At 36.0% G+C, this 24069-nt stretch overlaps 1 protein-coding gene across 1 annotated transcript in view; it reads right to left on the bottom strand.

Annotated features, from left to right (window-relative positions):
* Positions 1-24069, bottom strand: part of SEMA3E (semaphorin 3E) — a 145258-nt gene that overhangs the window by 40728 nt on the left and 80461 nt on the right. The window contains exons 3-4 of the mRNA XM_037390243.1: positions 22562-22621; positions 17484-17603 (exon numbers count right to left, since the gene is read on the bottom strand). Of these exons, the coding sequence (XP_037246140.1) occupies positions 17484-17603; positions 22562-22621 (180 nt within the window). The remainder of the gene's footprint in view (positions 1-17483; positions 17604-22561; positions 22622-24069) is intronic.

Here is a 24069-nt window from a genome sequence, read left to right as displayed (position 1 = left end):
CATTTATGGTTTTCAGAGCAAATTTAACAGAATATCAGCATAAAAAGAACATCGGCAACTTAGTTTAATTTGTCTGTGTAAGGCTTTAAAGGCTGAGAAAAAATTTACAGTTTAATTTCATTTGCAATGCTGTTTCTCCCAGCTTTCTCAAAATAGCCTATTAATGCCTGATTAAAATATTAAGTGAGAGCACAATATTTTTTTAAATTTTTATATTAACAAAAAACCATGCACAGAACACATGGGTGGGGGAGAATAAAGAGGCGAATAGGGAGAAAGCTATGAAAGCTTCTTAAAATATATGACACCCAGCCATCAAGCATGTGACTAGTAAATATTTTGACAGTCTAGCGGTTCCAGTTCTGTGTAACAGTTTTACTCAAAAGTCTACTGAAATGCAGATTATATCAACATATTGGATAAATGCAGCCTACCTGTTTGTTAAACTAATCTCAGGTTCATGTTGCTAAAATGCTAATGCAAGTGTTTTGTGAGGCATTAAATTACATGTGACAGGACCCCAAATCCCCCAGAATTTTAAGGAGTATCTGCCTGGATTTCTCCCTTAAAGCGAATGTTCTCAAAGAGGTACAAGAGGTTTTCAACAATAAAAAACCTATTTTATTAGACCTAATTTTTCAGGTATTTATTCAGATAACTCAGTATTTGCACAGAAAAAAGTTTGATATATCTGGACTGGACAAATAGTACCCTGGTGGTCATTATTCAAGTGTATGTAGTCCTTTTAGTCCTTATGCCGTTATAGCAGATACTTTTTTTCTGCTGTTGGTTACATTCATGTAATTTGGGGGGTTTGCAGCATATGCAGCTTGGTCCCTAAAAAATTGTGCTGTAGAGAGATACAGAAACCTGATAATGTGTCTGCCTTCTGCAATGCTGTATTCCCCACTCACCTATGTCCACCTATCCCACCCTACCACCTACAGATCTCTTTCTGCCTAAGCAAGTGCAATTGCCCCACAGCAAAACTAATGTTCTCTTCAGGTAGCTCCATTCATGACAGTTACGCTTTCCTGAAAAAAAAAACAAACAAACATGAAAAGAGAAGGAGCAAAGAAGCAGAAGAGACCATTGCATAGGACGGAAAACTGGCAAGGTAATAACAATAAAAAATGATTTATTTTTTAAAGGGCAGAAAGAAAAAGAAAAGAATGCAAGGAAAGTGGGGAAGTTGTAGATCTGTTAGTTCTCATTCACTGGTAAATAACTGAATATTTGTATGTGTTTCATTAAAAAGAGTTAATTGTAAATTTGTCACAAACCCCTCCACTTCAGAACATTATTGACTGCTTAATCCCCAGATAAGCCAAGCTGATGTACCTATCTCCCATTCCCATCCGTCCAAATAATACATGCCATTTTCCTGCAACTTCTGATCAAAAAGATTCTCATTAGTTTGAGAGTTTCTATAAAAATGGGATGCAACTCAGAATTCAATTCTGGAAAAATAAGACATCTGTTTCATGTCTACTTGAAGTGAAAAAGCCACTCCAAATAAAGATAGCAAGCAAATACCATACAAATGTAAGTAGTAGTCCTAAAACTCACAAGATAATGAAGAATTCAGAATCTCACCTCTCCAGAAGCTCCTGTGTTGGAGCTGATGCAGCAGAAAATAATCATGCAGGGTAGAGACTGGTGGTGCAGGAATATTATTTTCTGCTGTATCAGCCTCAGTTGCACATCAGTAGTAACTATTTCCCCTCTGCTGTTGGGTAAATGTCAAACAATGAAGAAATATTTACCTGTGTGTGGAAATTTCAGCCCCATTACATACTTTTCGAACATCACACACCAGGTATTTTTCAAAACTAAATACCAAAGTATTTTGTATCAACAATACCAAAGTATTTTGTATCAACAGTAGAAAAAAAATAATAAATAAGGTGAACTCAGGAAGGGAAAGAAAAAACTTCTGAAACTGCACAAAAGGACTAGAGAGTCATAATTGTCATAAAATATGATGAAAAGGAAATACTTCTAAAAGCAATCTGACTGCATGATGTTATTCATTCTTTAATCAGGTAATAAAAATAAAGTTACCCAGGAAAAAGTTTCTCTTCTGAGATCTCAACTAAACTATTTGTCAATCAGTTCAATAAACACACACACAGTTTTTAGAGAGAAATACACAGAAGTAAGGGAAGAGATAAACTGAGGGTTAAAATTTAATAATTTTTTCTGATCTTAATACTTTCTGTTCATTTTTCCCCACTGTAAAATAAACTTTTCTATGAAAGGAAAAAGTAACAGATTTAAAACTGATTGTAGAAAAAACATACTCAGATAAAGTGATCAGGTGTGGAAACAAAATTGTTTTGAAACAGTACTTGAAGAAGTTGTACTATCCGTACTTCATGGTTTCTAGTGCATGGATCATAGTTCGTCCTACATAGGAAATACAAACTGGATTTTTTGTGCTGTAGGACAAGGCATAATCCCACCAGGGCATCACAGACCACACTTCATATTCATGTTTTCCGCTGATAAAATGCCACCGATATTCAGATCAGGGAGTCTTGGCTGGTGTGGGAGGCTTCCAGATGATGTGGAAAGATTTTGCATCATTGTACACCAAATTATAATATCATAATGAAAAAGCTACTAATGGAGTTAACCATTCCCCTGAGAATCCAGATGAAATAAATGGTAAAGACAAACCTACCTCTTTTAACATTCATGACATGAATACGTTTAAAACATCCAACTATATGACCACAGAATGAAAACGTTAAGCAGAATGCATATTATCCTTTCATTATCTGCATTTTAACAGCTGGAATTTCTGAGCAAGGATTGTAGTCCAAATACATCATCTAATGCTAATAGTGAAGGTAGACAAAAATTTGGATTTCAGTGCAATTTGGAGTTTTTAAGTGGATTTCACCGGGTTTGATATAAAGCAGGATATGTATCTCATAAATTTTTGCAGATACATGTAACTCTCTGAAAAGTCACTAAACATGTAAACAATGACTCCTCCATGAAAGATTTTCACCCTTCACCTTTTAGGACAGCATACCAAATATTCCATGGTTGCAGTAAGTCATTCCCATCACTGGGGCAAGTAACTGAAGATCTGGTGTTAGATATGTCAGCTTCCACGGGATGCCAGTTTAAATGAAATGAGTGTGACACATTAATAATCAGCTTGGAAGGCTAATACCATAATTCTAACCCTCCTTGCTGTTTGTGACATTGGAATCCCTTGAGAAACATCAGAAGAAAACTGACATTTTCCTCACAGATTATCCAACACAGCAATTCAACATTGCAATTTATTTTACAGGCACTTTTCAGGGGTTTAGGGTAAAAATTATGCAAAAACACATATGGAGGGCTGGGAGTGGAATTACAAATTTCTACATGTAGTTTGGGAAAAGGAATGGGGTCTGGGTTTGATTTATGATACCTATGACTTAGGAAACATAATACACTTTCAAGTTCTATTAAAATAATAATGTTCTTTAAAAAAAAATATAAGATATTTCCAAGGCATCAAGCATTTTGTCATTACCTTGATGTGAATTGATAATTTTAGACAATGAAGAAAAATGTAGGCTATAAATAATAATGAAAGAAAAGGTCAGTCAGAACCATTAAAATTTAAAGACTGCATTTAACTTTTGTGGCAAAAAATTGCTTTCTCTAGTGCCAAGTGCTGCTTTGCTCTGGTTCAAGACAGCGTTTATGCCTGTGATTAATTTAAAACATATGTTTACTTCCATTCCTATTCAGCAAAGAACCTAAGCCTATTCTCAGTGTTAATACAATGGCTGTATCTTTTCACTAAACCAGGTACTTAAAAATATAGAAGCTTTGGTTGGATTTTCCCTCCAATATTATTTTTATAAGGAAACATAATCTGATTTTCTGTAAAGGGATTTTTTTTCCACTTTACATTTTTATTATTTTCCAGGTAACAAAAAAGTCAAATGTATCATACTAGCATTTTTTAAAAGGAAATTTAAACCACTTCAGAACCTTTAATTACACACTTAACTGTGTATGTATATGCTCCAACAGTAGAACCAAAGCCTGCTCTCCAGGAGACCTGTGCCTTTTTGTGGTTGGTACATTTTTTGGTTGTTTGGGGAGTTTTTGAAAGTGGGGCTGGTGTTGTTTTGGTGGGCTTTTTTAAGAAGTCCATGTTACTTATATTGCAGGATAGTAAATCGTATTTAGAGTGTTGTAGGGAGAGACTGTGCAGGTTTTCATAAGTTTTTAACACTGGCTATACTACTCACTGTCGATGTAACTCACTGTTCAAAATTCGTTCTTAGCATTAATGATCTCATAGTTATTCACCCTTAATTAAGAATTGTGAGAGTTATTTGTTGCATTTCATTTACTAGGGGTCATATATTTGAGACCCTCTTAAAGAGAACCTTGAATAAGAAGGTTCATGTGCAAAGGACATGGAATGGGAAAATCTAAAATAGAGATGCATTGCTTATACCAAGCCATGAGAAGTGTTTGTTACCTTGATAAAACTGTGTGTGCTAGTGTGATATGATCTGCTCTTTTTTCTGTTCAAATAATTCCTAAGGCATCAAAAAAGGGAATGTAAATGCCAAAGAGTCACCTTATTTGATCATAGTGCCCTGTCTGAGGAAGAAGACTATTGGGAAGGGATGGGACTGACTCCTCAAGGTAAGGACATTCCAAAGAACTGGTGAGCTGAGTGACCTGGTAAAGTGGGGTTTAAAGAAGGGTCATCAGAGTCAGAGGCTGAAGCCCAGAGAAAGAGAGAGAACTGCAAATGGAGATGGTATGGAAGAGAGAGGGCTGCCAAAGGGATGTTCACATCCCTGTTCTCAAGCCAGTATGTTCAGAAGCTTTCCTTAAGCCTCTGAACAAAAGCTGTCAGGTTAATTTTCACTTGCAGGGTTTCCTTCTCACAGAGCGCTTCCATTGAAGTCCATTACAATGTTGCCGCCCTTCTTTATGAGAACAACACTGAGACCCTTATCCCAAAACTAGGGATATTGTACTTGGATTCACTGGTTCCAGGTACTCCCTTTTTTTTTTTTTTTTCCTAATACTATCTTAAAACCGCAGTAACAAAACAATAAAGTAACAGATGGGAAAAACTGTGATTTTAAAACTTCATCAAGTTAGGTACACAGTGACACACAGTTGTGGTTTTATCAACAGTCTTCAGTGCCCTGAAAATGAAAGTAACTTATGCAATCTCCAAGACAGTAAACAGAATTTATTCAGTAGAAAATAAAATTTATAAAATTTAACATAGCAGTTGTCCTGTTTCTAAAGAAAGAAAACAATTATTGCCCATATGTACTTTCCCATTTATTAAAATAATTTTAAAGTCTGATTTAATATTAACATAACGCCTTTAAAGTCTGGCGTTTTGTACATACATATGTACCCATGTGTACTCACACAGCCTAACATGAGGAACAAAGAACTTTTTTCCAAAATGAATCAAACATAAGTTTTGTAAAGCATTTTACTAGTGTAACTGGATTTTTTTTCTCATGTGAGAAATTGAATGCTGACTCAATCCAGAGAAATTCTGTGACCACAATAGAAAGTGAAATGCAATGCATAGGATAAATCTCATCTTGATTTCCATTTTCCTTTGCACTATGTTTTTAGTATAAATTCACATGACATTTTCTTGCAAATATTCTTTAGTTCTGTATATTCTTAAAACACTTTTTTCACTTTTATTCTTTCTTGTAGACTCACTTATTCTTACGTTTTTATTATGACATAGAAAGACACACTGAATACACTACGCAGAGCCCTCTTTTAGGAAGAATGAACCTTGACTTCCTCATTAAAAAAAAAATAAATCTGAAAAATCACAGAACATGTCTGTAAATCAGCAGAAAATATAATTCAAATATAAGTCTCTAAACTTAACTCTCAACTCCATGACCTGTCTTAATCTGTACATTTGCCTCATGAAAAAGGCACAGGTTAAAAGAGATATGCAGTAAAAAGTTTTGGTTTTGCAAAAACCAAACAGAATATAACATACTGGGTCAGGCCTGAAAAGTCGTCTCATGTCACATAGCCTTTTGTATTTAAGCAGACTAAATTCTGGTGCTAAGAAAAATGTGTATTAACAGTATCTGATAGCTATAGTCCCAAATATTAGGTAGGTGCATAACTAATGTCAATCCAACTAACTCATTCAAGAAATTAAAAATCTAAACCCAATAGAAAATGAATCAATATGATGAGGTTTATATAAAGGAATCTGTCTTCCAAATTTTTATAATAATACTAATAAGTTTCTATTGCAACTTACTGGCCTATTTAAGTCAATGTAACACAGGCATGCAGATATTAGCATGCAGGGTGAGTAACACAAGGATGCTCCAACAGTTGAAGAAATTTTAATTTCATGACGTACTATCTTCTTCAAAAAATCCAAACAATAATTTTCCAAAGTTTCTGAGCACTGGCAAAAAGTTTCTCTGCTTGTTGTCAGAGGATAACTAACATTTAAAATTACACCTTCCATGTTCACTCAACTTTATTTTCCAAGCCAAATGGGGAAACAATATTAGGAAAGAGTCCTCAAAGAACTGGCTGAAATAGTCAGGTCTCTGCTATTTAACATAATTAAGATTATTTGGGACATAGTATTTCTTCTGAGGATCTGTTTTCAATCCTCTTTACTATCCAGTGACATACTGAAAAGATCAATCGTCCTATGGGATGAGAGTGCATAAAATGTTACAGACATTAAATCCTCCCTAAAACTTCAGATGTATTTTTCAGGTCTATGCATTTTATTCCACAGTTAAATGATTAAGACACATTGGGCTCCAATCTGAAAACATGTTTAAAATCTGGAGTTATGTCAGACTGCTGTCTGAGTTTGCTAAAGGATTAGCAATTTGTGACTTGTGTCAAAATATCTGGCCTAAAGTGACAGAAAGAATATATTTCCCTGATTTAATGTGTGTGAAATACTCCAGCAATAGGAAAAAAAAAAAAAAAAAGCCAACCCCTCCCAGCTACCCAGCATATAGAAATCATAGGCATTTACCCTTAGCAGTTCAGAATGTTTAAGCAGAAGTGAGTGAATAAGTCAGAATTTTAGGAGGCACGTCTTTGCATGACCTTAAACTGGATACATAAACTCATTAGGGTCCTATGGCATAGAATAGGACCATTAAAAAATAAATTATGATCATATCGCACTAGTGTGATAGGTAGTATATATGAAACTTCCAGGGACCACATAAAGGATCTCTGGAACTAAAATGCTTGGATGGCTGTATACAGAGATACATTTTTATGGCCAGGTGAAAGAGGAGCTAAAGATAGCTCCAAATTGCTCTACAAAAGCAAAGGGATTTCTGTGAAGTGCAGTCTTTACACAGAGCCTCGCTGGCCAAGACTCTCCTTTTCCTTGATTTTGGCAGGCTAAACTGGTGTTGAGGTTTTGAGGGTCACATCAGAGCAAATACCAAATAAAAACTCTCACCTAACGATTGCTGTCCTAACAACTGGGACAAAGGGAGGACACAGCTCTGTGGTCGAGTTTACAGTCTAGGCTTTGGTGGTGGATGGAGCAACAGGTGGCTCGGGTGTGGAGAGGACAACAGCTACATTCAACCAAGAATGGCTTTCAGAAGGAAAGCAGATACCCTGGAGAAGTTCTGCCTCCGTGGACTGGAGCCTTAGACAGCCAGCAGTCCTCTTGCAGAGCTTCAGCAGGGCGTCCCAAAATGGGACATTCTGGAAGAAAGGGCAGAGAAGCGGATCTACTGCCTCTTGATGACACGCACGAACTGCAAGCAGCACTACTTTTTAGTTCACTTTTTCACCTGGATCAATTTTCCTGGATAGATCTAAGTCAAATAAGAATAATAACCAGTAATAAAGTATACAGGAATTATAGAATATTAAGGATGCACTTTATAATTTGGGAAAATATTAACTGAACCCTGTCATTGTTAAGTTTTTGCTGGTTTTATTTATGATGACTAACACGTTATTGAGCAGTACCTCGACTCCTCAAACAATGCCATAGACTTCAGCAGGTGCCCTCACTTAGAAAAAAACTTTTTCTCATAAATAAAGGTGTCAGAATCTAAAAATCACTGTGAGTAGAGCTGGAATATTTTACCTACCCCCATCAAATTACCAACCAGGGGGAGTATTTCTTTCTCTTTGGGCTAATAATATTATTCCTCTGTATTGATTTGTTCTGTCCTGACCTGTTTAATCTTGCAAAGGGCAGATCTAATATGATGGAAAATTCATTTCATATGGCTGATCAGTTCTCTACCAATCTGCCAAATTGAACTTAAACTTCACATATGGCCATATTTAAACAATATTCAAAAGTGGTGAATGTCATTCACCTCATTTTATGGATGGAGAGTCCTGTCAAACAAACCTGTTGTCTGTTACAATGGGTAAGAATGACAAGTACAACTGTGCTGATACAGAATACTTGGTTTTCTCTTAGTTTCAGGTAATTGGTATTATTTGAAATACCACTTGAAATACTTGATATTTCACTTAGTAGGTAGCTGTTTGATGAAACAATGTGCATTGTAGAATTATTAAGAAATAAAAACTGCTGACAAATATCAAAGTATAGTTGTTACTAGGTACGCATCAATGAATCTTTTTTTACTGGAGGTTTCCCTACATTTTGTTTTTGATAGAAAGATGATTTTTTAATTGAGTGGCAATGGGGAGGCATAAGTAATGAAGAGAAAAGGTTAATGAGAGCCCTGGGTGCACTCAGGTTATGGGGTGCTCTGAACACTAAGCTAAAGGTCAGAAGCTAACAAAGTAGATTTTAATATAACTGTATCCAGAGTGGTGTGTTTTAGAGTAGGAAACACAGTCTGTTATCTGAAGTACATCAGAATGCCCTAGAAGGTGGAGGTTCAGATTTTGTTCAGATTACTTTCACGTATCAGGCTGAGGTGCCTCATTTAGGATCCCAAGATCCTATCCCAGGTGCCTTGTTACAGCTGACAGTGACAGACACCTCTAGAAATCTCTTCATTGACTTTGTCATGTGAGACTATTAATTAGGTGCCTCATCTAAGTGTGTAACCTGGGATAAGTCTGTGCTCCAGAGAAGAACTTTGGGTCCCAAGTGCAAAATACTAAAAAGAGATTTCTCATTGTGATGCTGTGCCAAGGACTCAGCACTTGAGTCTATGGAAAGAGGGATCTCAAACAGAGGTAGGGAAGTGACCTTGCCTGTACACACACCATCGAACAGCATGTCTGGTTCTAGTGTCTGCACTTCCAGAACACGTGAAAATACTGCACAGAGTTCACAGGAAGGACACAAGTAAGATTGAGGAATCCTTGTGACAGGAGGTTTAAAGAGCTATATTTATTCAGCTTATCAAAAAAAAGTGAAGAGGTGGCTTGGTCTTTGTGCATAGGTACTTATATGTGGAAAAGATGTGGAATAGATAGTGGGAGACTTTTCAACTTTACTGTCAAAGGGGTATCAAGGTTAAATGACAGGAAGTTGAAGTTAGATAAATTTAACCTTTTATAAGTGGCTATTTCCTAATGTTGAAAGTAATTAAATGTTAGGACAGCTTGCCAGAGAAATAGCGGTGTTACCATTATCTGGATTCTTTGAAATGACAATACATATTTTCCTGAAAATATTTTAATTCAATATCTGGGAGAAATTATCCATGCGGTGTGTGACTGATCACATGAAATGGATGGGCTTTGGCCTTTGTTTCTATTTATGCAATACCTATTTATGCAATACCTACTACCCCTTTCCCAGCAAAGCATGGGAAGAACAGAATTGTCCTTTCTTCATTATCCTTACCACACTTCACATACACAGCTGTTCATTAAGGTAATTATTATATCCAAAACACATGAACTTTAATTTCTCACATAACCATAGGCATTGGTTCAGAAGGAACCTTTTCACCATTTCACAAGAGGATGTTTGTCTTTTCTTTTGAAAGGTTTGGAGATTGGCCTGTTGCAGAAGTTGGATTGTTACTTCAGTTGGTGCAGAATTTTTTTTTTTATTATTTTATATTTTGTTGGCTAGTACTTTCTCATTTTAGGAGTACACAGGTAAACCCTGGTTTCAGTGAGAAATACTTCTTCAAGTCAGGGTTGAAGTGGGTCTTCAGCTTTTTCCCTTTTGTAGCACAGCACCTTTCTTGTATGCTGTGAGCATAGGGGTAATCATCAGCTAACAATTTCCTGCCTATTATGAGTGTCGGTACCATTTAATCTGTCTTGAAATGCACACACATTTCACTTCCAAAACCTGAAATACCTTAATCTAATTGAAATTTGGGACTTTTGGATGTTTTGGTGCAATTTGACAAGCTGTGATGTGGACATTCAGACTAGATGATGTAATGAACCCCTCTGGTTAAAGATTCTAGGACCTTGTGCTGCCTACTTGGCAGCACTTTATGTATATGAACATTTGATACTGGTTTAAACATCATCCAACTTAAAGACTAATTTCACATGAACTATAGATGCAGAGGACTGCAAGAAATAAGCAATTTCCTAGTATTTAGGATTGCAGATTCAAATGCATAAATAGTGAGCTGAAAAACCTGCTAAGATTTGGTGGGTGGCATTCTAACTGGTGGCTTTGCGCTCATGCCTAGGGGCACTGTACTTCTAAGCAAATATTTTCAGGGCAAGAATCTGTCACACATTCTATCTAATGAAGGACTGACCAACACCCACTTCTGTTTGGTCAGTGAAACCAGATGTTCCTCCTCCCTAATCCTCTGCAAACTGAGAGCACAGATGAGGTAATAGGAAAAAGCATGGAAAGGGAGTAACTGGGCAGATCATTGTTTGTTTTGATTATAAATATACGTCAGAAACAATATCCTAAAATAATACCTATAAATATGTGTACAATTTCATTTCATAACAAAGGTGAAAGAATGATGACATTACCAAATGCTGGTCACAAGCAGAAGAATTATGCCCTGTAAAAACTAGCCTGAGGTATGACTGGAACATTCTCTTTTAACTTCCACATCAATTCACTTCATTTTGCTAAAGAGCAAGCTGAAGAGCTTGTGCTGCCTGCATTTGTTTGGTGTAGAGGCAAATGGAAAGCTTATTGCACTGTTGAACTTTAGCCTGGTTTTGCTATGAAGCACAGAATATGTAGAAAAGGCACTGCCCCTCCCTACATCCAACGAGATATTAAGGGCAACATAGATTAGAAAGAAGAAATTCCAACTTGACCGAAGTGTTCTCCAAACAAATACACTTGCTGTTTCACTAAAGGCAATTCCTTTCTAACAGGCCTTAAAGACTGAGAATTTAGAGCTATTGTTCCCTGATAAGCAGAATCTCATCTGGCTAATTGCAGAGGAAATAGCATAATAAAAAATACATCAGATTAGGAACACCAAGGGGGAGACCCCCAGAAACCACCAGTGTATTTTGTGGAAAGGGTGACTAGGTCCATCAGCCTTTTGAGGTTGGAGAAACACAGCTGTAGGCAGTTTACTGAGTTAAATGAGGCATTGAAAATGGTACTTTGCCAGCTCAGTGTACATATTAAAAATTTACAGCGTGTTCTAGAAGAGAAATTCTTCATGCACTGTTCTTTCCCACAACTTTTATTCCCCCAACAAGTTTTGTCATGCAGAGATGCCTTCCTCTTCCAGGAATCAGCTCTATCTTGTCATCACACAGTTTGCAAAAACTTAGGATATTACTTCTGCACATTGTTTTCAAATTGCCACTCATTTTGCCGGTCCTATGGAGGCAGAGTAATCTCTTTAGCTGTATCTGTTGGAACCCTCATGTGGGCTTGTTAAAGGTGCTTTGTGAGGTATTTAATAAGGCAGTCTGGATCATTGGAAGGCCTCTGGAGCATCCCTAAAACCTGTTGCTCTGCTGAACAGATAACTCATTAAGAAAAAAATCATTGCCTAACTGCAGGTAGCACATCTAATTTATCTCAGGTTTATCATAATCCACCTAGGATATTTTGAGCTATACGGAACAGTAGTGGAGTACTGTTTTACTAGCGGCTAGATTTGCAGGACCACAGACTGAGACAGAAAGCACTTCCTGCAGTACTTATTTTCTACTACCAACACTGAAAAGTTTATATAAATACAAAAGGAAGGGAATGGGTGCAGATGCTTCCCCACTTTCTGCATTGGCATTAAAAGCAACAGGAGAGACAAATGTTGATTTAGTGAGAATGGAAGAAGAGTAAAATCTCTTTTTCCCTGCACTTTTCTTCTTCTATATTTGTTTGAAGACTTATCTCAGATGTTTTTCTCACAGAGTGCATGGGAAGAATGCATATTAAATTAAATTCATCATGGGAAATTTGGGGTGGAGGGTCTCTGACTCTTGCATTCCCCAGAAAAAAAATGAACTCTCCTGCATTTCTCAATGACAGAAAAATAGAAACAGAAGGAACCCAACCTTTTCTGACCTGCATGGATTTTTGACATTTGGAGGCATTTCATGAAGTCAGTGATAATGAACTCACTTACTGGCTGAAAATTAATTTTCTTATGGATTTTTTGGCCAAGATTTTGTAATATGTTGTTCTGCAGACACCAATAGTTGTTCTGTCTGCAAAGTCAGCACTCTGTTTTTTCCTAATATGTAATTTATTTCTAAATGGAAGAAAAACATTGGGTAATTTGCTGAAATGTTTAAATTTGGGAAAGCAACATTCATCAGAGTCAGGGTAATTAGAAAGAGAGAAAAAGATGAAAAGCTGCATGTTACTGTTAGTGACTGCACTTGTATATTTTTAGAAAGATAATATCTGGCAACAGCTTTACTAAAGTGAACAGTCTGGAATTCCAAAGCAATATCAATTGAACAAGTATTACAATAGAAAGACTGCAGTAAACCATTATATATTTAATCTTTCAAATGGATATATAGTTTGTCATATAATTTATAAATATTTTTTTAGAAAAATATATTTGGCTAGATGCTGTTAGCATAACACACGTTCAAGGTAGAATTCAATGAAGCCAATATTTATTGCTTGTTGGTTTATAGGATCAACATATTCAAATATAATACTTTATATTAAGACAAAATACATACTATCATTAGATTTCTATAAGCCATTAAAAGCATGACAGAAGCCTTTAAACATTTGTAATGTATAGTAGTACAATTTGGTTTTGAAAGTTTTCAAAGCATGTTTCAATTACTACATAGTAAGTTATACGATTATTTTCTAGACAGACTGGTTAGGGGAATGGACATTTTTACTGTGTTTTTTGAGAAACCTAGAGGTTCTGTTTTTCAGTAAGTTCCAAGGAGTAATGATCTGCCAATGAGGCAATCAAGTTCTGTGCATTTCTGGAAACAGCTCCCCTTTTGGCTTCACTGATCATGGATAAGAGCTCAGTGTTATCCAAGACACAGCTCAAACCTGTTTTTGATAAGAAAACATGGACTCACAGCTGCTCAAGAATGTAAGGCTTTATACAGGAGGCAGAAGGTTCCTTTCCACAAGCTGGATTACACCTTACAAAAATGTGCTAAACACAAGATCAGGATGCCATACAGAATGACCATGATTATGGCTTTGGGATACTCTCACTGTTCAGAGGAAAAACCGTAATGCTCCATTTTATTATCAAATGGCTATTCAGAAACAGAAGACTTTACGTAAACTTTTGTGGCAAGCCAGCATGGGACTACTGAGCACCAGGAACAAGAATCTTGACTGGATGTTTTGTTCCAACAAATTATTTCTCTTTGGTGTGCTCAATAAATTGCTGGAGATAAGGTTATAGAAAATATAATCCTGCTATTCTATCATGTTGCAAAAAGCCTGTATCGCTAATTTGTATTTATATTCATTTTGTAATTTAAGAACCCTGCAGTTTTTACTGAGAGGGTTGCATCTTCCCTTCATCATCAGCTCAGGATGAAACTTGTGGTTAAGGACCCTGATGACAGGACAAGTATTTTCTCCTTGTTGATACTGCTGATTCATAGTTCCATATAGAAGAGTGAGTCTAGTTTCATATGCTGTGTTAGCTAGCTATCTGGTTACACAGGAGTCTGCTCTAAGGGCTCCCTATTTACCTCCAACACTTTATACCTTTACGCATCTGCGAAGTGTCATTGTCCATGTGTATATAAGCCTTAAATACACCTTATGCTACTTAAAGAGATTCTGTTCAGAAGTGACACAGTTTGTGATCAAAGTCATATTTTACTGAAATTGAAGTTCAATATATTTATTACAAAATGTCAACAATATCTAAAAAATGTTCTTTTCAGATAGCAGCATATTATGAACTGTATTTAACTGCATGTAACTGCATATTATAAACCAGCATTTATCCTTCAAATGAAAAGTCTGTTTTACTTTTTTTTTTTTTTTTAATAAAGGTGTTTGGGTCTTATTTATAAATGGAATAGCATCATTATATTTTTAAGATTGTTTCATTTATTATCATCTTTCCATAACAGTCAGACGGTGAGAAAGAGGAGCTGAGATGCTGAGATGGAAGAAATGGGGAACAGTAACCAGAAGTTGTCGGATCAGGATACTCTGACCAAACAGAGATCAGCAGAGACTGCACTGCAATTTTCTAAGGAACATGTCCCTTCCCTTCCCTTCCTGCAGTTTCATGATGTTCTTATCAGTCAAAGAAAGCAAGAATACCAATTTGTCTACTCAGTCACATACCATGGGTTATTTTTAACCTACCATACACATGGCACCTGTCTTTTTTAATCCTGATGGTCAGCTTTTCAGATAATGGAAACTAATATAGCTACTTAGTAGTGTAGCAAATATATTTCCTGTTGGTCTACACAAATAGAAAAATGGTGATTTTCCCATGACTTCAGTGTGGGTAAAATTTTAGAACCTGTTTGACAAGGGAGAATAATAAACAAAAAGAAGGAAAGGAAGTGCAGTGATACATAAGGGGATGATCATGGGCCACACATTCTTATATAGGAGTCTTGTTTCTCATTTTTTGTTTTTCTGGTTTCTATTTTTATTAGCCTGTTGCTTATGCTATCTTAGTGTTCCTAAATATACAGACATTGATTAATACAAACTGGACCAGGAAGCCTGACAGGAAGTTCATGAGAGGAGCAAAGACGACATGCAAAATTGCCTTATTTTAAAATTACGTATTATTTAATTCCTTCCTCAGTTTCAGAAGGCGGTGTGTTTCTGCAATTCAGATAACCTCAAATCTAAGTGCTGTGCTAGATGCTTCTGATTCTGACAGCAGTTTGAGGTGCATGGCATGGGTTGGACCCTTGGAGATTATTTCTGGTGATGTGGTTCTAGTTTGGTTTGTCAAACCAAACATTTACTGAGAAAAACCTAACCAAAAAGATTTTACTAAAATAACCCTTGAGTAAACCCACCCTGAGTTGATTTAAATGAGTACACTTTAAAAACCTTTATATCTGCAATTAATATTTTTTCAATCCAAGTGCTTATTTTACGTCAGCTCCAGCCCCTGCCCTCTGTTTTCCTATTGTTCTGACCGGTAAACAATACTGTAGGCATGGGACAAGTCTGAAGAGCTGCTTTAACTCATTAGGTACAAAACTGTCTGTTAAGTGTGGAGTACAACAATTAAAGTGATGTAAGAGACAGAATTAAACCATTTTGTTATTGAGAGTTTAATGCTGAAATTTGTGAGAAAAAGAATCAGGGGAAACATATTATTTATAAACTGATAAACTGACTAATTCTGATGTGGAATAACTGAGGGGAAAAATCAAACATAATTCAAAATTTAGCTTTAATTTTCTAGGATGTAGGAGAGTTCTTCTGTTTTATCCAAGCTCAGCTGCATAAAACTTTAAACACAACACTTCCGTGATTTCTTTTATATCTATATATGTATATACATCAACTGGCTATTTATAATATAGCTTAAAGTTTTTTGCAAATATTTGGAAATGGAAAGGAAAGAACTTGCAACTTGATTTTGAAGATTTACTTTTTCTCATGGTCATTAGTAAGGTTGGTCTTTATGGTTCACTCTGTATTATTTTATGAATTATATCCACAAAGTTTAGCTTGCTTTTAATGTGGACTCATGTAATTGCAATCACCTTGAAAATCCCACTCCTGGGCATAAAGGGAAGCAAGAACTCTCTTGGATGGGGCTTTAGCATCAGCTCCATGACAAGTGCTCAGCTTTACCAGAAGACATCATTAAATATGATACAACTAAGCAAGACCATCGTCCAGTGTCTTTTCCTGACATTTGCCAGTAAAAGCCAATCTTACCTTTGGGCTGCAGATCTTCTCCATCTATCAGGTCCCACTTCACAAAGTGCAGGACCAAGAATCTATGGTCAGCTGCCTAAGTGGTCATCACATGTGCCTCTAGCAGCCTAGTGAAATCCTCCTCTGACTGCAGGGCAGCTCAGATAAACAGTGGGATCCCTTACCAGTTGTTTTATGTTGTATCTGGGTATATGAGTCCTTCAGAATTACTAAGTATATGATAAAAGATAACTTTGCATGGCCAATTTGCATTAAGTATGGACTTCCAAGGTCCAGATCTAGTAAAGTCATTTGTAACTTGTCCACAAATTCAATCTGATAACTGTTGTAGAAAATCATCCCTTTGAGAAGGCTTTTTTATGTCAGGAATTTCAAAATAGATCCATAAACTCCATATGTTTTTTAAGACTGGCAATGGGAGTGCAATGAAACAAGGATGCAAGGAAGCAAGATGTCAGCAGGATCAACCAGTCAGCATTTTTTCCTCCATGTAGCAACACATAGGTTGCATGTAATCAGGATTAGGTTGAATGCTTAAGGAGGATTATACACCCATTTTAAATGAGAAATTGGTACTTTTGCTGATTCTTTAATCCTGATCTTAAATATCTGTGTCAGAAAGGATCCAGATTTCTGAAAAATCCAGACAAATTCTATTTTTTGCATAAGAAATATCTTGACAATATTGATTATATGCTGCACTTAATGATCTTCTTTGCCATACTATTTCACTCAGCTACAAGTGTCATTAAAAAGCTAATACACACTTGCTCAATATGATCAACGCTAAGAAGCTGAATTTAACAAAAGAATTATTAAGGTATTCCATCTCTCATCTAACTGATAGGTATTTTATTATATGGTGTATTATTTCATAAAAAAAAATAGCTACCCCCCCCCCCCCAATTTAATATTTTTTGGTAAGAATTCCTTATTGAATAGATAAGTTATTTTATTACTTATCTAGTAATAAAATAACTGAATAAAAGATGAAGATGGTTTTGAGATCTTTGCATAATTTCCCAAAATATACATTCAAGCTTTAATTAATTTCTCTACTCACAAACTGAATTTTAGACCCGCACTACATTTCATCAGGGAAAATATCTCTTGTATGGTTTGTATGAGCACTTGAATTTAGATATTTATTTTTAACCATAGAGAGTTTGCTGGAATCCAGACCAAAAGAGTCGCTACTGTAAAAGAAATTTCTTACCTCTGATGGATGCCCAGCTCTAATAAAAGTACAAAGTGGATCAAAAGCTCCTGTTCCACAGGCCAGAAGATGCGTTCTGTTGTATCGATGAAGAACACGGATGTAATTTGCACATTCATCCTAGTTATGATAAAAAATAAATATAGGAAAATATTAGCTTTTTTTAAAAAAAAGGTTTGTGTTGTTTTGATTTTATAGTTTTATTTTATTATCTTGAGTGCCCTTATATGAAATTTTCTGTTAAATTTCTGTTAAATGTAACATCTTAGTTCTCCCACTTCATGCCAGTACCTCAGTGCCACTGATTTCATGGACGGACACTTTTGACATGGAAAAAAGCAAGTTTAGAGCACTGATTTATCACCATTTATTTTAGACACTTAACCAGTTAGGATTTACAAAGTTATAAAACACACTTTTCCACTTCTTTAATCACAGAGATATTTTGCAAATCTTTTAATATTTGTTTTACTAAGCATTATTGGATGCCCTAGACATTAGACTCAGAGCATGAGATGTGAATAGTCAGCAAATGGCTTCTCTGTCAAGTTAAATAAACTTTATCTAAGGAAAAATAACACTTTTTTTCTTACATTTATCCATAAGACCACTTCACCATTTATTTCCTGTATAATTAATTGCTAATCAATATTTTCTAATATTGTATAACCTCATACTCTATCTGTTCCTATTGTTCAAACCCTCCTTTGAAGAAGAAATTATTTATTCCCCCCAGTCCCCTCTGGGACTCATTAGTGTATTTGCAGCTTCATAAATATTACAATTAAAAAAAATTTCAAACATCCCTTTGAGATGTGGTGTCATTCATTATCCTTCCTCTGCTAAACTAGAAATGGAGACAGTAAGATAAAAGTATCCATTGATTTTGGTACTCCTGGGACATGGTTTTACAGAGTATTTAACATTTTGCAATGTTTTCTATGTTTGGAGCAAATTTCCTATTCATTTCCATTTGCCGCTCAACATTTCTGTAACTCAGACCCTGGATTTTTAGCCAGTCACACTAAGTTTAAGAAGACAATTACGGTGGGATTTTAGCTAACTTCATCTATTCTAAAGCTTAGACATGTAATTTATGCTGCTGTTCTAGGCTTTTTCAATAGGCGATGAAGAATGCCAGACATCTCCAAAGGGCAATTAATTCTATCCTAAAATGGATGTGTAAAAGAGAGTGGAGGAATTCCCTTTTTTAAAATTGGCTGTCTTTCACTGGTAACTACTCTAGTTTTCAGAGTGCTATGTTTATCTGAGATCAGTCCTGGGTCTTATTAACCATCTGCCAGAAGCCATTGTCACAGAGATGAGTCTGAGGCAGGGCTGCGGGCAGAATTCAGCTCTTGCAAATCCACATTGGGTTCAAAACTAAGAAACCATCTTTCTTCAAATCCTTGTGTCATTCAGTGAAAGTCTTCCAGCAGCTCCAGCAAATAAATAAGGATCATAAGGAAAAATTCTCCTTTGTTACACGATTCTCCTTAACTGTTCACCTTGAAGGTACATCATGCTAACTGAAAGAAGGGGGTAACCTACACAGGCAGGTAACCTTTTTGCAATTAAATATTATGTATATGCAAAGGACAAATCAACCATGCAATATCTTACTTTTGGAATTTCTTAATTCCTAACTAATTTATTCCTTTTTCAAAAGTAAATGAAAAAAACAGAGGTTTTTCTTCACATGGCATCCACATGGTTTCTCACCTGGACAAAATTTTTCAGACCCGAAAACACCCTGCTCCTTGAATTGTCAGACAAATTGAGAGGAGAATGAGTTGAGATTAGTAGGGTGTGATCCTCTCTACACAGATCAGCAAACAAAGACAGAGGGCCCCACTTCGTATGTGTACTTCACAAACATTTGCTGATTGGTGGTAGCAGAATGGTAATACAGAGGAATTTTATGATGCTTTTCAGTTTTTAAATAGATGCTTTGCTGGGCACTGATGTTGTTTGTCATTCTCCCTCCCCTACAACTATGACCTTCTTTATTTACCCCCTCTGTTCTCTCTCAGTGGTGCTCTGGTCTTTTTACTCCATAGTTTCCCTTTTTACCTACATGTTTGCAGCTTTTGATCTTTGTCTCAAAAACACTGTGGATGAAGACAGTTCATAGGATTTTTTTTTTATGGGTAAAAATAACACATTTTTTCTCCCATGCGCCTTCATAGAAATGCCTGAAAATTTCTGCAGAAAAAACAGGATGAGGCAGATGTCAAATACAGAAGAAAGTCATTTCAAATGGCTAGACTTTATCATCTATAAACAACAAAAAATGGTGCTATGCTGGGAAGTGTCAGGCAACTAGGCATCACTTCTGACCCTACTAATAATATCCCCTGTATACATAACAAGGAAGGGATGCATCAGCCAAGGGAACATTAAAATAACTTTTCTTCCTACTATATTAATTAATTAAATGTTGTGGTTGTGTTTAGGAGGCTCCATAGACATTAATACATGTGTGGAATTCTATTCATTCAAAGCTTCTAGTGTGAAAGATCTAGTCATCACTACAGTATTTGATTTCTGTATCTGAACGATGTCCAATTCTGATAAAATAATTGCAAGGATCAAAAGCTTTCACACCACGGGCTAACAGGTGTGTTTCCTGGCACGCTGGACGAGAGCAGGAGGATTTTTTCCTTGACTTAACCCAGGTCAGAAAAGTGTGGCCTGAGTTTAAGACGATGCACATGTTATTAAGACAAGGCTTTTCTAAGTGTCCTATCAAGTCTGTTACAAACTCTCTGAAACTGTGTGTATGACTACAATACTTGCAGTTTTACTGCTGCAGGATGAACTAATAACTTTTAAAGGTTGTAAAAGCTTGTAAAAGCAGCCTGTTCAGTTACATAGAAAGAGGTAGCAGAGAACACATGAAGTACCTCAACACCGAGGTGTTTATTACAACATTTTCAGCTCTACTTAATGTTAATTATGCCTTGAGTATCAATCTTTTGCAACGGAAAATAAAGAAAGGAACAGCATGGGAATAAGCAAAAAGGTCTGAAAGAACACTGATGAGTGATTTTTTTCTGAGACTGTACACTGTGAAAAATAACATTCAGTACTTAGAAATGGCAAAGGCAAATTTTAAGACATTATGCCATTAAGTCATTGGCTTATGGCTACAAAAATTAAGGTGAAAAGAAAAGCAATAGGAAAGTTTTTTATTCTAATTTAGATTCCTTTCAGGTTGAGCAATTTAGTTTTGAATACTAAGCATGCTAATGAAAATTACTAAGGTTTTCCTGGCATTAATTAGTCTGACTCATTCACAAAGTCCCGTATATAATTAGGTCTCAGGTGAGGATTAAATATTGTTTGGTATTACAGTATTTCCAGACTTCACAATTTTAGGATCTTTTTCTTAAAGATTTTAGTTTTGGAGTCTTGTGATTATTGAAAAATTCTGTGGTTTTCTTAAAAAAAAACCACAAAAAACCCCCACCAAAATTTCACAGTCCAGAGAGATGTGGGAAACATGAACTTCTTTAAATGATCACATTCATTATAATGCGAATTTGAAGACTTATAATAACAAAATAGATTGTAAAAGATTTTGATTTTTAGGGAATCTTGTAAGTGTGAGAGGTATATCTTTACATTACATTGGAATAACTGTATCTATTTCTGTATTTATTTAACCCAAAGGATATTGTCAAAGCATCAGAAAATAAATCGCATCATGTTGTGGCGAAGGAAAGATGACAGAGCTTTAACTAATAACAGTCTATGCTGAGATGTGGTATTAAATAAAGCTCAGAGACTTTAGGTTTTGCATTCATTTAATATGACCACAAACCCTGGATAATGTAGAACACCACTGCCGACAAAAGACACCTGAAATTCTCAAGGCTATAAAAGCATCCATAAAAATGCAATGAACTTTTAAGACACATCAAAAAGGATCAGTTCTAGGCTGGGTGAGTGTAAGGAACAAAGTATCATGTATTTATTATTATAATTTATTATTATTATTATCATCATTTAGTATTATCATCCATTATTATTATTATTATTGTTGTTGTTGTTGTTGTTGTTGTTATTGTTACTGTTGTTATTATTACTGTTGTTATTAGTAATATTATTGATGATTATGATGATAATTATTAATTTCCAATCTGGTTCACTGATTCCTTTGTTGTGGACAGTTGTCATGCTTGTACTTCCACCAGAATCTTTATAGCTTCCTGATCTTCACTGGGTCTATGTTGTGGCTATCATCAAGGCTGCCTGTTTGCTGTTTCTGAGAAAACCTCCTATGTGCCTTTCTGCGTCCTACATTCCTGTCACTGTCACTGTAAAACTATCATCATTTTCAAATCCTTTGGTACAGTGTAAGCTCTCTCAGCGGTGGGATTTATTAGGTGTTGTACTTGCTGTTTGTTTATGAGGTGCAGATAATGAGCTTGGTGCACTGCAAAATTAGAGAGCTCCCATCCAGAAGAACTTCCATCCTGTGGTGCGAATGATATCAGCTGCTGTGTGTCAGTGAGCTTTCAGGTTTTTCCCTGGGAGCTGATTACAGCCAAGACACTGAATCATAAGAATAAAACAGTTTTGGGGCTCATTAAAACAGAATATTTGTATTAATATACCATAAAAACTTTAGGGCAAGACAATTTAGAGTATATTTTGTAATTACTAATAATTTAACTGCTTTTCTGGATCTATTCTAGAGAATGTGTATTTTAAAGATAAATCAGAATGTGATAAAGTTTGAAAGGAAAATTTATTCTATATGTATGAAAAGAAGGGGAAATAGAAATGGTGATGGAGAATTAATAAGGTACCTGCTTTGATATCACCAGGAAAAGAATTAGGAGATGGTTCAGATTATCGAAAGTGCTTATTGTCCATTTGTGAGCTGGTTTGAAAACAAATTAAACTAATAATTTATTGTGGTCACAGTAGTTTACATGTTTTTTAAGCTGCAACACTTAGAATCATATCTGTGCTTTCATCTCTCTGAAGTTTAGGGATGCCTGAATCCTTGTTCTGGACCAGCCACTGGTATAATAAAGTATATTTGATTTGTAATTAATGATACTCACAGCATCTCTTCCTTTAATTATGCATTCTTCTGCCTGCAGAGGTGTACTAGGCCAATGGATCTGAGGAAAAATGAAAACAAACACAGAAATTAATTCAATCAGCAATCTGATTGTCTCCATCCAGCTTTCCCTCTACTTTTCATGTGAAAGACTCATAGAACTGAATCACAGAACTATAGAAGAGTCCAGGTTGGAAGGGACTCAAAAGATCATCTGGTCCAACCTTTCATGGGAAAGGGAGCCTAGATGAGATTATCTAGCATTCTGTCCTATCATATCTTTAAAACATCCAGTGACAGAGGCTCCACCATGTCCCTGGGGAGGCTGTTTCAGTAATTGATTGTTATCACTGTAAAAAAATTCCTTGATAATCTCCTAGTGCAACTTGTACCTGTTGCCCCTTGTCGTCTTCTTGCGGTTCCTTGTGAAGAGAGAGCTTCTGTCCTCATTGTAGCTGCCCTGAAAGTACTGGAATACTGTGATGAGTTCCCGTGAACCTTCTCATCTCCAAGCAGAAAAAACCAGATTCCTTCAGTCTTGCCTTGTAAGGCACATTTTTCAGCATTTTGATCATCTTTGTAGCCCTCCTTTGGACCCTTCCCTATTTATCCACAACTTTATTAAATTCTGGGGACCAGAACCAGCCACAGTATGCGAGGTGAGGGCTGACAAGCGCTGAATGGGATGATCATGTCTATATATCTGCAAGTAATGCCCCTGCAGGTGCAGCCCAGGACCCAATTTGCCTTCACTGGTGCAGCGGTGCACTGATGACTAGTGTCCAGTTTGTCCACCGAGACCCCTGGGTCCCATCCAGCAAGGCAGCTCCCCAGCCACAGAGATCCCAGCCTGTACTGGGCTCTTTGGTTATGTTGTCCCAGGTGCCAGACTTAGAACTTGTCTTTATACTTGACTCATCATACTATATACACACTTTTCATGGTATGTTATAAAGTTTAATCAAGTTTCTGTTAGCATTTGGACATTTTTAAAGTAACATATTCCAGTTTTAGTTTTAAATAGCTATAAAAGTTTACAATGAGGTAAGGATATTTTTTTTGTTGAACTATAACTGCTTGGCTTAGGAAAACTCACCAAACTTAATACCAGTCAACAGAATTTAAAGGAAGTTAATATATGGAACATTTTATATAAATCCAGTAGAAACATCTCTGCTAAATTGTCAGTGACTTTCAACACAGAATATTAATTTTGAAGTACTGATACGCTGCTTCAAGTGACAGTAAATGTTTACAGTGAAGTTAATGAAGGTCAGCAATTAACATCATGGGAGAAGGATTGGCTCTTCACAGTCAATTACTAGAAGTGAAGCCAAATTACACATGCAAGATTTGTTTCAACTACCCACTGTATAAAATTTATGTTTCATTCCAGATGTGTGATTTGTGTAGATGAAAACAATGTTAAACAATGACTGAGCAGACTGGAATGATTACTTCATTTCTTAGAACTTTTAAAAATTAAAACAGAAACATGTTCATGTCAGT

The sequence above is a fragment of the Falco rusticolus genome, chromosome 5, assembly GCF_015220075.1.
Source record: "Falco rusticolus isolate bFalRus1 chromosome 5, bFalRus1.pri, whole genome shotgun sequence".
NCBI lineage: Eukaryota > Metazoa > Chordata > Aves > Falconiformes > Falconidae > Falco > Falco rusticolus.
This window is presented reverse-complemented; position numbering and strand designations above follow the sequence as displayed.